General features: G+C 44.8%; 1 protein-coding gene across 2 annotated transcripts in view; it reads left to right on the forward strand.

The window, feature by feature from the left end:
• The first annotated feature begins 375 nt into the window (after nucleotides 1-375).
• Nucleotides 376-14,286, forward strand: part of LOC133359142 (scavenger receptor cysteine-rich domain-containing group B protein-like) — a 54,126-nt gene continuing 40,215 nt past the window's right edge. For both annotated transcript variants that reach the window (XM_061577541.1, XM_061577542.1), the window contains exons 1-2: nucleotides 376-457; nucleotides 6,323-6,500. In XM_061577541.1, coding sequence (XP_061433525.1) covers nucleotides 6,401-6,500 — 100 coding nt within the window. In that variant the 5' untranslated portion in view covers nucleotides 376-457; nucleotides 6,323-6,400. The remainder of the gene's footprint in view (nucleotides 458-6,322; nucleotides 6,501-14,286) is intronic.

Consider the following 14,286-nt stretch of genomic DNA (forward strand, 5'->3'; position numbering starts at 1 on the left):
ATTGAAGCACCACCACCACCCTTCTTTCGCCTGTGCCCCTTACCCACACGTTTTTGTCATCCTCTCTCCACTGACTCGCCACTCACAATAGCGGGGGGGCCGAAAGGGAAACAACACAAAAGGTCGCTTGTGTTGAGCACCAGCCAGACCCACCCCATTATCTGAACGGGCGCAGGTATTTTCTGTGACAGATAAAAAGAGTGATCAAATAAATAAATAAACATTTTCCCTTTGGCGGACGGTGGTTTGCGTGGGGGGGGGGGGCAGAAGGGGGCGAAAGGCATTTTCACGGCTGCTTCTCTCGCAGTGCTTGCATATGCGTGGGCTCGAGTTGAATTATTGAACGTTTTGTGAGTTCGATGTTTTTGTTTGCGTTCATTTTTTTCCGCTTCGTAATTTTGATGACAATGTGAGTCACAATGGAAGAAGTGTGCCTGTGCAGATTCTCACAGCGGAGGTAAGGTGGGGGAGAGGTGGTGGGGGGGGGTGGGTGCGTGGCTCAGGGTTGTTGTGTAAGATTTGTTTTTTTTTAGTTTGCTTGCCAACACAGAGCTTTGTCATCAGAGCTCGATTACAGATCAGAGGTTTTTTTAATTAACCTGGTTTAAAACATGTTTTTTTTTATTTTAAAAAAAAGCTTCACTCGTGCTCAAAATGAGATTTGTGTTGCGCTTGTGCGCCTCTTTAGCGGTCCGAAACTCGCGGTGGAAAAAATTCCACATCGTGGGTTTTTTTTTGCGAGACGAGTTTTTATTGAAGTCAATCGCTTGTTGACTTGCGGTACCCATTTTATCGACCACGGAGGAATGAATGATGCGCCGGGTCGGCCCACAATGGGGGGATTGTGAATCGGGAGGTCTAATCACAGTGTCGCCTCCCCTGGATTTAATGAGTTCCTTACAACAACATTGATTGTGACCGTCGTGTTAAAATGCAATATAATGACAGTATTGTTGGTTAATTTATGATGATTATCTGGAGAGCGCTATACAAAAAAAAATTATTGCTGTGGTTTTCACACCTGATGATGATTGCTTGTGTTGCAATCGATACGTCGTGATTTCATCTATTTTATATTTTATACCTACGTGACTTTTACCGAAAGAACCAAAGAGTATATGGATCCCTGGCAGTCACGAAAACTTCAAATCTAGATTGAGCGCTATACAGTCAAATCCTAGCTGGAAGACTAACTCAACCCATCATCTCTCCTCGGGTCGTTGTAACAATTTCCAGCTTTCTGGGGGATAAAAAAAAGACACTTGTCTCTTTTAGAATATGAAACGTTTGTTTCACGCCGTAGGAATGTGGATTTCCCCCCACCACAGTTGTCGGACCGTTAACGGATTTAATCACTTCGACTCTCGTCGTATCGTTAGTTTTAGCGTATTGTTATCATCATTCATATGATATTCTTATCTTCCTGGTTCTTTCGGTAAAGTCACGTAGAAGGGAAGTAATAAAATAATAAAAATAAAACATAATAAAATAATTCTCACGACGTTTCGGCCACAACGCAAGCAGCCGTCCTCATCCCTCACAGCTTAAATAGACACTCCAAGCCTAAGACGTGTCATTTAGACTCTGTCTTATCGACAGACCTGGTCTTCACCTGAGGACGGCTGCTTGCGTTGTGGCCGAAACGTCGTGAGAATTATTTTATTTATGTTTTATTTTTATTATTTTATTACTTCCCTTCTACGCGACTTTACCGAAAGAACCACGAAGATGAATCCCTGCAGTCACGAAAGCTTTACATCGAGATATTCTTATCGTCATAGCCGTCATCGTCTGTGCTCGATTATGACCTCCCCAAGTCGTCGCCAATCTCTCACTGTCCTGAAATGTAACTATTCAACGAGCACGTGCACACGGGCCAATTTCGTGGCTCCATCTCTGCGGTGGATGATCGTTTTCGAGCTCGTTCGCCACCTTTGGCTGCTACTCCAGTCCGTCTGGAACCACCGGCAATCACCTCTCTGTGTGATGTCTCTAACCTGCGTACGTTGCGTTACTGGAACGGTGTTGAGTAACGCCGCCGACCCTGAATAATCACAGCCTCATTGTTACCCCGCACCTCCGATTAGCACCGTTGGCTATATTCTTAGGTTTTTTTCGGTAAAGTCACGTAGGTAAAAAATTTAAATTAATAAAAGTCAAGTAAAAAATAAAAAAATAAAATCATGACGTTTCGGAGGCAACACAAGCTTCCGTCTTCAGGTGGAACAGTCACAGCACGATAGCTGTATCGTGCTGTGACTGTTCCACCTGAAGATGGAAGCTTGTGTTGCCTCCGAAACGTCGTGATTTTTATTTTTTATTTTACTTTTATTAATTTACATTTTTTACCTACGTGACTTTACCGAAAAAACTTAAGAATATGAATCCTTGCAGTCTCAAAAGCTTCAAATCTAGAACCGTTGGCTATGTACGGTGAGAAAAAAGTTTAACATACTAATAGGGTTTTCCCCTTTTTTCTGGCAACAAAACTTACACCTTTTGCAAGGAATCATGTTTACATTATTATGTTTTATTTTTATTATTATTTTTTTCCATTCTACGTGACTTTACCGAAAGAACCAAGAAGATGAATCCCTGCAGTCACGAAAGCTTTACATCGAGATTTGGGCTTTATCACAGTCGCAGATTGGTGGATTTTTTTTATTTTTTTTCCCATTCGTGGAACGCGTGCGCACATCTCCCGTGCTGCGTCCGAACGCAGTTCAGTGTGGTTCAAAGCCGTCGTGAGAGAGAGAACCACGTAACTTCCATGGTCGAGTCCAAGAGGATGTTGACCATAATAACAACCCTGTGTACATTTTGTAGCAACAGTAAAGTAGAAATACGTTGTTATTATTGTTGAGACGTCAAATGTCGCAATTACAATTGCGGAACGCGTATTTCATTGTTGAATGATGCCTGGTGCTCAAGTGCTACCGTTTCAAAACAGGTCATCAGAAGAAAAACAACCTAATAATTCTAGTCTCCAACCTATATCAACTCGAGGAGCTCTCTCACCTCTGTGTTTGTGTGCTATGAAGAAGAGCCATTGTCCGAAAAGTGGCCAAATATACATTACTTTTTTTATTTTAAGGCGGTGTTGTTGACGAGTACATTGATGTAATAATAGGGGGTTTTCCCCTTTTTTCTGGCAACAAAACTGAAACCTTTTTTTTTACGAGGATTCATGTCTGCATTAACCACAATTGCTTGCGGTCAAAATGCAAACAAAAAGCACGCTACTATAATATTTTAGCATTGTCATAGAAACTGATTTGTCCACACCAAGGGACGGCTTTCTTTTGAGCCTCGACCCAATTGCTGCTCGAGAAACAAGGCTCAATCAGTTTCAAGGACAATGCATAAATGATCATTGTGTGTTTTTTGTTTGCATTTTGACCACACGCTTTGTGGTTAATGCAGACATGAATCCTCGTAAAAAAAAGGTTTCAGTTTTGTTGCCAGAAAAAAGGGGAAAACCCCTATCATTATATTTTGGTACTGGCAAAGGAGGTCTAAAGAGTATATTGATTGTTTTTTTGTTGTTATTAATTGTGCTTGTGCACCACTGCCATCGGCAACATCACAAAGCAGACACGTGAAAACTAGTCCCGCTTTTGCCTTGTGTGAACAGCTGATGTGGAGAAACATTAGTCCAGTGGTGCCACTCATCAGCTGTTGAACTTGAATGCTATCTAAATTTGGCAATGACACATAGACCTTGTATTCGGCATGCAGCATAATGATTCACAAATGACTCAATTTGGGATCAAACGTAGCAATCATCGCTCTCCTACTGCAAAACTTGGCAGGACCCTTCTTGAAACACTGGAATCAGTTGAGGCTTTCGTGGGTAGTCAACAAGAATCATAATAATAACTCCCCCCGGCTTCCTCTACGTGAATAATTGCCGACATGATTCTCGGTCACTGAAAAACAAATCTGTTATTGTCTCATTATTTGGTTATTTCGGTTAAGTCACGTCTAAAGATAAAATAATAAATTAAATAATAGCATATTACGACGTTTCGATTGCAACACAAGCAATCATCATCAGGTATAATGAAATAGCGACATAAAATCTAACCAGAAAACTATAGACAGACATATAAGCAGACAGATATCACCAAGATACATCAAAAATGTAGTTTTAGTTTACATGACTGTGCTGCCTTGTCTATCATGTGCATTGTATTGTCTCGACTCTACGTGTCTGTCATGTGACCTACTGGTTGACTGGCTCGTTTCGTTGTGTTTGCCTCTTCTGTACTATTTTCTATATAAATATGTTATATTTACTATATTGAGATGCGGCCATTGAAGTAATGGTTAGTACACTGAAAGAATGGACACCATTTTTTATTTGAAGCTTTCGTGACTGCAGGAATCCATACTCTTCAGCAATTGTTTATTGCTGTGGTTGCCCCACCTGATGACGGACGCTTGTGTTGCGCCCGAAACGTCGTGATTTATTTTGTTTTGTTTCTACCTACGTGACTTACCGAAAGAAGCAAAGAGAATGGGCAACATTCTTAAATGTTACCCGCGTCTGTCAAACACAGTACTGTGTAAATGTATGCACTGCAATCGGTGTGCGAGTTGCATTTGATGGGGTAAAGTGTGGGTACTCCTACCGCTTCCAAGATGCCCGCCGGTGTGGAAAAGTAGATTTTTAAAAACCCTGAGGAGGGGTTTTCCAGAGCTACATGTGTATATGTATATGCATATACTGTATATACACATGCACCACTGATGATATAGCATTGCTGAAACAAAAACAGAAGCCAGCAATGCCATATAATGGCGTGAGAAAGTGTGCCTCTCAATTTCAGTTCCTGAATAAGATCTCATCATGTGGAATGAAACAAGACCGTAGCCATGGAGTCAACATTGGGGGGGACCAAATCTTTCAGGGTGTCTGGGGTCCCCCCCCCCCCAGAAAAATATCTCCATTTGAAAACTAATTTCCTGCCTAAAATATAAAAAAAAATCACTAACACATGGGATGGACTTTTTTTTTTACAATAATGTATAATAGTGTATTGTATTACATTGCTCTGTTTTTTTTCTTTTTTACCATTTATTGTTGTATTGTATGTAATGGCAGAGATTAGGGATTCATAAAGTACAACCACAATCAAATAAACATAAATCTATGCATTGATTTATATGAAGACAAGTCCTGATATTGTGGCCAAGGTTTAGAAAATGTACATAGCATAGCAATTTTTATAGCAATATATTGGAGGGGGGGGGGACATTTTGAGCATATTGAATATTGGGGGGGGGGGGGGGGGTGGATGTGTGGGGATGTCCCCCCCCCCAAGAAATATTATAATTACGACCTTGGATTGAAACGTCGGACAGCATGTCGAACAACCCGAGGTACAATTAGAAAACACATCAGAGAGCTGTAGTTCTAACCTGGTCACTGGGGATGTAACCATGGCCGACTGGAATGGAAATCGATCTCTCTCGATAGAACTTACGTGTCAGGGACCTACCATCCATTGTTTATTAAGGCAGAATTTTTATATTTTATTATCAGTCTAATTGACAACAACTTGTGGAATGTTGGTTAAGACTTAGCCTGTGGATTTACTGGTAATTTCCATCACGCTTGATTATTTCTGTCCATGTATAGTCATGGGTGACTAAAATACAAAATAAAAATTCGTGGGGTATTTTTGTTGCTACTTCTTCTTCTTTCGTATGGCTAATGTAGATGCACAGCAACACCTACAATTTCGTATTAAGGTGGTCGGGAGTAGTGGAGTGTATCTCTGTGATGTCTCCTTCGTATTGTGGATCGTTATATTTCGATTTAAAGCTTTCGTGACTGCAGGGATTCATCTTCTTGGTTCTTTCGGTAAAGTCACGTAGAAGGGAAGTAATAAATAATTTTAAAAACGTCGTGAGAATTTTTGTTTATTATGTTTTATTTTTAATATTTTATTATACGCGACTTTACCGAGAGAACCAAGAAGATACGTCGTTGTATGTTATATGGTCTGTTCTGAATTATAAGAGTCGCACACTGGAGAGTTTCACATTTTCCATTCGTGCATCAGGTATCCTCATCTGCCATTGTTTGTGCAGATGTGGTTTATGGTGGATTATGAGCTTCGTGGACGATCAAACCCAGGGAACTATTTTACGTTGGGTCTTTGACAAGGTGTTTGTTTGCGAGTTCTTTCGAACTCCATTCAGTTTTCGAAGCTCCACTGTGCGTGTTTAACTGGCACCGTTGAAGGTATTTTCGTCGCTGGTTTCCTGAACGTATTCTAACACCGCCGCCATCTTGACCGTTCTGTGGTGCCAGGAACCTGCTCGTGTATGGAGGCGTGGGCCCTCAGCGTGCGTGCCCCGTGGCCCTGTGTAGGCGAGGAGGGCCGCAGGGATGTGGGCCCTGAGGCCTCCCGGGTGGCGCATGGCAGTGCTGCTTCGCGGACTCGCCATTGTCGCACTCACCCACCTGGGACAAAGCTGCCCACGGCACGGTGAGTGACAACGCGCTCGAGGTGCAGAAAAGTGAAAAGTGGACAGAAATTGAAACGGCCATGCTCTGTTTAGGAACGAGTGGGGGAGGAAACTGGAGTGTCCCACCAAAACAGAAGTTATCTGGAAGTGGCAGTTCAGTCATCCTCGTGTGCGCGTTTCAACACAGATCCTGGTAGCAGTACGAGATCGAGGTATTTTAGGTGTAATTACGAGTGACTAGGCTGAGATGTATAAGCTACTCCAGTTGATAACATGGTTAAGCCAAGATTTGAAGCTTTCGTGACTGCAAGGATTCATACAGCTATCGCGCTGTGACGGTGCCACCTGAAGACGGAGGCTTGTGTTGCCTCCGAAACGTCGTGATTTTTATTTTATTTTTATTTTACTTTTATTAATTTTAATTTTTTACCTACGTGACTTTCCCTAAAAAAACCTAAGAATATGGTTAAGCCACTTCGTTGAGCTACCGTTTGTGAACGGGTCGCTTTTGAAAAAAAAGCTATGCAGCTCAGTGGGCCCTTACCTGGTAAAATAAAAAGTGTTTAGCATATGAACATTTTTCGATGTAAAGCTTTCGTGACTGCAGGGATTCATCTTATTGGTTCTTTTGGTAAAGTCATGTAGATGGGAAATAATAAAATAATAAAAATAAACATAATAAAATACAATTCTCACGATGTTTCGGCCACAACGCAAGCAGCCGTCCTCAGGTGAAGAACAGGTCTGTCGGAAAGACAGCGTCTGAATGAAGAACAGGTCTGTCGGAAAGACAGCGTTGTGGCCGAAACGTCGTGAGAATTGTATTTTATTATGTTTTATTTTTATTACTTTATTATTTCCCTTCTACGTGACTTTACCGAAAGAACCAAGAAGACATATGAACATTATCCCATTGAGTCCCCCAGACGCAGAACTTGACCCTAGCTGTATCTCAGAGGTGCTGACGCAGCACCCTTGAACATGAACATCAGCCCTTTCATAGTCAGCTCAGCTCCAGTGATCAAACCCAGGTTTCTCAGAGGGTGCTGGCTCCGTGCCCTCTGGCGCAGGTATCAGCTGCCTGAGAAAAAATCCTCTTCTCGAGCTTGAACCCAGGTTTCTCAGAGGGATTGCTGGATCGGTGCCCCAACGCTGGTGTCATCCTCCCAAAGAGAGAAAGAGAGAGAGAGAAAAAACAGCCACCCATCGCCCTAACTCTGGTCTCGATACCAAAAACATTCATAACAGACACGGTCCGTTTGAAGTCCTTAAGCGGAAACGATTCTGTGGTTGTGGCCAACTTGGGTGCCCGAGACGGAGAGCATGGCGATTGCTTTGTGCAAGGGCAGGGGCGCTGCAATTGGAGGGAGACGAGGTCCCGCGGGTGCTGACAGCTGCGGCCCAGCAATCACGGTTCCCCTTTGATACCCACGATACCCTCCCGCGCCTGACACCAGAGCCTCCCACCCGCCCCCCCCCCCCCGGCTCTGTTCCGTAACCTCCTTTGCGAGCCAAGAGGGGCAGGCTGGCCTTGGGAGTGGTCACGGGAGGAACCTCGCCGGCTCACATCTGAATCGGGTTTGCTACCTGTGAGGCACAAACCAATTAGGCCACGTACGGGAAAAATAAAATCTCGCCTGTCCCGGCAGAGGGGAGAGCTTCATGTTGAAGGTGCAGTGCTGCGATTTCTTGCTCAAGCTGCTGCTGACACTAGGGCCTCCATTATAGGGAGAGAGAACACATTCCTGCGGAAGGAGCTGGTAGGAACGTTGGGTTGCTCGGTCAATGGCCAGGGTCAACGGCGGCGTGGTGTATTCCGCAAATATGCCCGACTGTGAGGGCGGGCACAAGCCGGCGTGAGTAGGTTAAACGTTGAGTTTTATAAGGGTACCACGGGGTGACCAGCCGCTCCCCACCCAGCCCCACCCCTCCCACCCCCACCCAGCCCCACCCTCCCCACCCAGCCCCTCCCTCCCCACTCAGCCCCTCCCCACCCTCCCCACCCAGCCCCACCCTCCCCTCCCCACCCACTCCCTCCCTCCCCACCCAGCTCTTCCCTGCACGACGGGCACAATAATCCCATGTGGGCTGGTGTAACCAGGAGGTTCCTACCAGTAAAAAAAAAGAGAGAGCTCTCTAGCGATCTCTCGAGAGCTCTGGAGTCAAGTTCACATGCATTTGTTTAAACGGGCAAGAATTCAAAAGATCAGGATGAGTCTCAATTACAACAGTCGCCATGGTCACCGAAATAACAAAAGCCAAAACAAATAAAAATCGAGCGCCGCAATGAAGCAAATCGAAATCGGGGCCCCCAAAACAATTGTCTCGCGCGAGAAATAACACAAAATATTGCACGAACATAATTTAAATGTTAATATTAAATTCCCTGTAGCGTGAGTCGACTTGGGCAGATGATTTTATGTTGGCGGTAGTGGATGTGATAATGTCAGCTTCTGTGTGCGAGTGTAGCCCACATGCCCAGCCACCGCATGCCCAAACGGCTTTTGTTTGGTCGGATAGGAGGGGGCTTAACGGGTGCGGCACGGGCTAGAGAAGAGATGGACTGATGTGGTACAAGAGGATGTGGAGCTTCAAGTTCAAGTGTCATTTATTGAGGTATAGCCCTGTGAGCCATTCGGCTCTTGAATCGGGTGCAACCGCAATAAACAAAAAACAAAAACATGAACAAGAAAACATCTTAAACATCCCTTTATTACTGCTAACCCTACCTCCTCCATTTGTTGCTGCTAATACTACATAATGCATATGACTTTGACCCCCCCCCCACCTCCTACGCATTCCACAAGTAGTGACTAATCCCATATCTGCATTTTCCATAAGTATGCTAAATTCCTCTGTTGATATGCAAATTCCTTTGTCAAGGCGCCCTTCCTCCCCTAACCCAGCTTAAATATACGCTGCCAAGCTTGGTGGTGTTCATTCAGACGCTGTCTTTCCGACAGACCTGTTCTTCACCTGAGGACGGCTGCTTGCGTTGTGGCCAAAACGTCGTGAGAATTGTATTTTATTATGTTTTATTTTTATTATTTTATTATTTCCCTTCTACGTGACTTTACGGAAAGAACCAAGAAGATCTTAAAGTGACTATGTGACTATGTGGAGCTGAGTGGACTTGCCGATGAATGGTACCAGCGGTGTCAAAATCGGCCTCTGTGGAGGAGGCTCGTGAAGGATGCTACTGGGCAGTTGGAGGGCAGAGGAGCGACGCTCACAACAACGAGCGGATGCTAAATCAGTCAACCCATGGCACCTGTATCTGTCCCGTAACCTCCTGCCAGTGAGCCTTCGACACTTCACGTGGCCTCAAAATGTACATAGCCTGGCACAAGTGCGTTGGTAACATCACTGTCACTTCCTGGCGAATGGGGGGACGGGGGGAGGGTGTACGTGTAGATTTGGAGTTTTAGCCCACAAACATTCACTTACACACGCAGACATGTAAGGGGTCGTCCATAAATGACGTCACGCGATTTTGGAGGATTTTCGACCCCCCCCCCGCCATCGTCACACGGCGTCACAAACAGTCAGACCTCCCCCCCTAAAACATGACGTCACAAAGCTCTGCCCCCCCCCCCCCCCAAAAAGAAAACATGCTTCAAATCGCTTTAAACTATTGTCATTGTAGTGCGTATTTAATGTGGCGCTGCACTCTGATGTTGTAGGGGAAAACATTTATTAAAACGTCTATTTAATTAAGTAGAACGTGTTTGTCTATATTTATTGAAAGTTGTGCATTTTGATGTGACGTCACATTTCTCAAACCCCCCCTCCCCCCATCGTCACACATCGTCACAAATATCTGACCCCCCCACCCCCCAGGTGCGTGACGTCATTTAAAGACGGCACCTAACCTTCCCATGGGGTGGTGCCACCATCTACAATTGATTGGGGGGGCGGGGGGGGTCGGAGGGGTGGGTCGGGGGTTGGGAGGGATAACTGATTCCACGCTAGGGGGGGGGGGCGTGGGAATGGGGGGCTGGAGGGCGGGGCTAATGACGTAGATGTTAAGTAGCTATACAGCAGCGTCTGCTGCTGCTGCTTATTGGCGGGTTGGATCGCATTAATATCAATGCGTCGTTAGCCAAACCAGCACACGACACAGTCAATTAGTAAGGTTTGTCACGTCAACAAAATGTGCCCGTTAGTTGCTATTTCAGCACACCGGTGCGTTGGAGAGTAAACGCACAACGTTAACAATTTTTAGATTTAAAGCTTTCGTGACTGCAGGGATTCATATTCTTTCGGTAAAGTCACGTAGAAGGGGAATAATAAAATAATAAATATAAAAGTTGTTTTTACTTTATTATTTCCCTTCTACGTGACTTTACCGAAAGAACCAATAATATGTTAACAATTGTAGTACGATCTTTCGCTGGTGATTACAACCAGCTTCATCAGGCGACTTGCCAGAATTGTTTACGTGGAAAACCTTACTAATTGGCTGTGTCGGGTGGTGGGGGGTTAACGACACATTTATATTTACGCGATCTGACAAAATAAAAAAAACGTATTTTAAATAATATTGGTCGTTAAAGCAGCGATTCAGATATCACTCAACACTGATATTAGCCATGACCAAAATCCAATTCAGGCTGGCAGTTTCATAGCGCAGTGCACGAATCACTGTGCCCAGATATAATGTTTTACTGGTAGGAACCTCCTGGTTCCACCATCCCACAGGGGATTATTGTGTCCGTCCGTCCGTCGTGCATCCAAAAATGGGAGGGGTGGGGCTGGGTGGAGAGGGGAGGGTGGGGAGGGGCTGGGTGGGGAGGGTGGGGCTGGGTGGGGAGGGGAGGGTGGGGAGGGGCTGGTCACCCCGTGGTGCCCTTATAAAACTCAACGTTTAACCTACTCACGGCGGCTTGTGCCCGCCCTCACAGTCAGGCATATTTGCGGAATACACCACGCCGCCGTTGACCCTGGCCATTGACCGAGCAACCCAACGTTCCTACCAGCTCCCTCCGCAGGACTGTTTTTGTAGCGTGATGTTGCCTTCCTCGCCTGGTATACAAGATGTTGGGGAGGTTGGGGATTTGACCCCGACACCGTCGCTTGTATATTTGGAGTTTCCACGTCTCTCTCCCCGTGGTCGCGTGGATTTTTGTTTCTTTTCTCAGGGCCCTCGAGTTTTTCCCCTCCACGTTTAGAAACGTGCGTTTTAGATTATTTGGCTGCCATAAATTTCCACACGATGATGAGCCACTTCGTTGAGCTATCATTTGTGGCCAGGTCGCTCGCTTCTGAAAAATAAGCTAATAGCTCAGTGGGGTTTACCTGGTGAAATAAAAAAAATGCTTTTTTTGTGATTGGCTTACCATTCCTATACTATGGACTCCTATCGTGTTTTTCGATTGTTGTTTTAACTTTCTGACACGCCCCTAATGGACACCTGTAAAAAAAAAGAGCCGTACAGTTCATTGGCTTCCTCCTGTAGTGTTTTACGCGAGGAAGGGGCCTTCCATAAATGACGTCACGCACCTGGGGGGGGAGGGTGGGGTCATACATTTGTGACGATGTGTGACGAGGGGGGGGGGGGGTGAGAAATGTGACGTCACATCAAAAATGCGAAACTTTAAATAAATACAGACAACACGTTCTACTTAATTAAATATACTTTTTAATAAATGTTTTCTCCTACAACATCAGAGTGCAGCGATTTGAAGCATATTTTATATATTTGGGGGGGGGGGGGGCAAAGCTTTGTGACGTCATATTTGAGAGGGGGGTCTGACTTTTTGCGACGCCGTGTGACGATGGCGGGCGGGGGGGGTCAAAAACCGCCCAAAATCGCGTGACGTCATTTACGGACGGCCCCTAAGCCACGTCCAGTAGTATGAATGAGTACACCGGTGTCGATCGGCCAACTGGTCGGATGGAGTGGTTAAGTGTGGGTACTCCCACCTCTCCCAAGACGTCCGATCAGCGTGGTAGTTTCGGCCTCAATACCGTCGGGAGAAGGGGCTGTTTTATTGCTCCCTCTAGCAAAGATCCTTCCAGTACAACAGTGGCACGAGCAAAAATTGTCAGCGCTGTGCTCATGGGCGGCGTTTGTGGGGGGGGGGGGGGGGGCACGGGGAGGGAAAGCCCCCCCCTCCCTCAAAACTGGACACCTTTGTTAAACTATTTTCAGTCTACTAATAGGGTTTTTCCCCTTTTTTCTGGCAACAAAAACTGACACCTCTTCTTGGTTCTTTCGGTAAAGTCACGTAGAAGGGAAGTAATAAAATAATAAAAATAAAACATAATAAAATCAAATAATTCTCACGACGTTTCGGCTACAACGCAAGCAACCGTCTTCAGGTGAAGAATGTGCGACACCTGAAGACGGCTGCTTGCGTTGTAGCCGAAACGTCGTGAGAATTATTTGATTTTATTATGTTTTATTTTTATTATTTTATTACTTCCCTTCTACGTGACTTTACCGAAAGAACCAAGAAGATGAATCCCTGCAGTCACGAAAGCTGTAAATCGAAAAAACTGACACCTTTTGCAAGGAATCATGCTCACATTAACCACAATACTTTCAGTCAAATGCAAACAAAAAAAGAATACTCTGATAATGTATGCATTGTCTTTGAAACTGATTGGTCCACACCAGAGACAGCTTTCTTTAGAGCCTAGTCTCATCTGGTGTTCGACCAGATGACGCCAAAAGGCGCAATTAAATGCAGCGTAATAATAATTATATGCATCCGCGATTCCGAATGTGATGGACAAAGCGAACCCCTGTCCTCCCCTCCCCCCCCTCAAAGATAGAAGTCAAGCTCCGTCTATGGCTGTGCTTTTATCTCTCTGAACATCTGTGTCATTGATACAAGTATAACCCGTAAAAACAAAGTTTTTCACTATAAATCCTTTATATGCGTGGCGGCTAGAGTCCTCTCGTCCTCTGGCTTGAGATGGCTGCCACCTATGGGTCAGATGATTGCCTGGCACCATTAAGCAATTGGTAATTAATATTATATTTTTGTCCTAAAAAGTGTAACATTTTGGAAAAAAATTTTCACGAACATTAATTGTCACGCACAACGAGTCTGTGTGGAAATTGTCAGCTCGATTGGATCACGGGAATTGGGTTAAAAAAACGACCGAAAGATTTGCACGGTCCTAAGCAAGCAAGCAAGTGAACTTAATATAAAGGATTTAAAAAAATTAACCCGTAAAAACAAAGTTTTTCACTCTAAATCCTTTATATGCGTGGCGGCTAGAGTCCTCTCGTCCTCTGGCTTGAGATGGCTGCCACCTATGGGTCAGATGATTGTCTGCCAGCATTAAGCAATTGGTAATTAAATATTTAAAAAAAATTCCCTAAACAGTGTAAAATTTTGGAAAAAATTTTTCACGAACATTAATTGTCTCGCACAACGAGTCTGTGTGGAAAATGTCAGCTCGATTGGATCACGGGAAGTGGGTTAAAAAACGACCGAAAGATTTGCACGGTCCTAAGCAAGCAAGCAAGTGAACTTAATATAAAGGATTTAAAAAACTATCGAAGTGGAATCCCACTGCTTGCTTGCGCCTGGTATACAGGAAGGTCGTGGGTTCAAACCCGACCTTGACGCTTGTATATTTGGAGTTTGCGTGTTTTCCCTCTCTGCCCGCGGCCACGTGGATTTCCCTCCGGGTTCTCCGGTTTTTTCCCCTCCACGTTTAGAATGAACATGGGTTTAGAGTATTTGACTGCTGTGCAGTGATTTTCCACGTGATAAGCCACTTCGTTGAGCTGTCATTTGTGGTGGCCAGGTTGGTTCTGAAAAATAAGCTACATAGCTCAGTGGGCCT

The sequence above is a fragment of the Lethenteron reissneri genome, chromosome 64, assembly GCF_015708825.2.
Source record: "Lethenteron reissneri isolate LAM-NWPU_2019-01 chromosome 64, ASM1570882v1, whole genome shotgun sequence".
NCBI classification, from domain to species: domain Eukaryota; kingdom Metazoa; phylum Chordata; class Hyperoartia; order Petromyzontiformes; family Petromyzontidae; genus Lethenteron; species Lethenteron reissneri.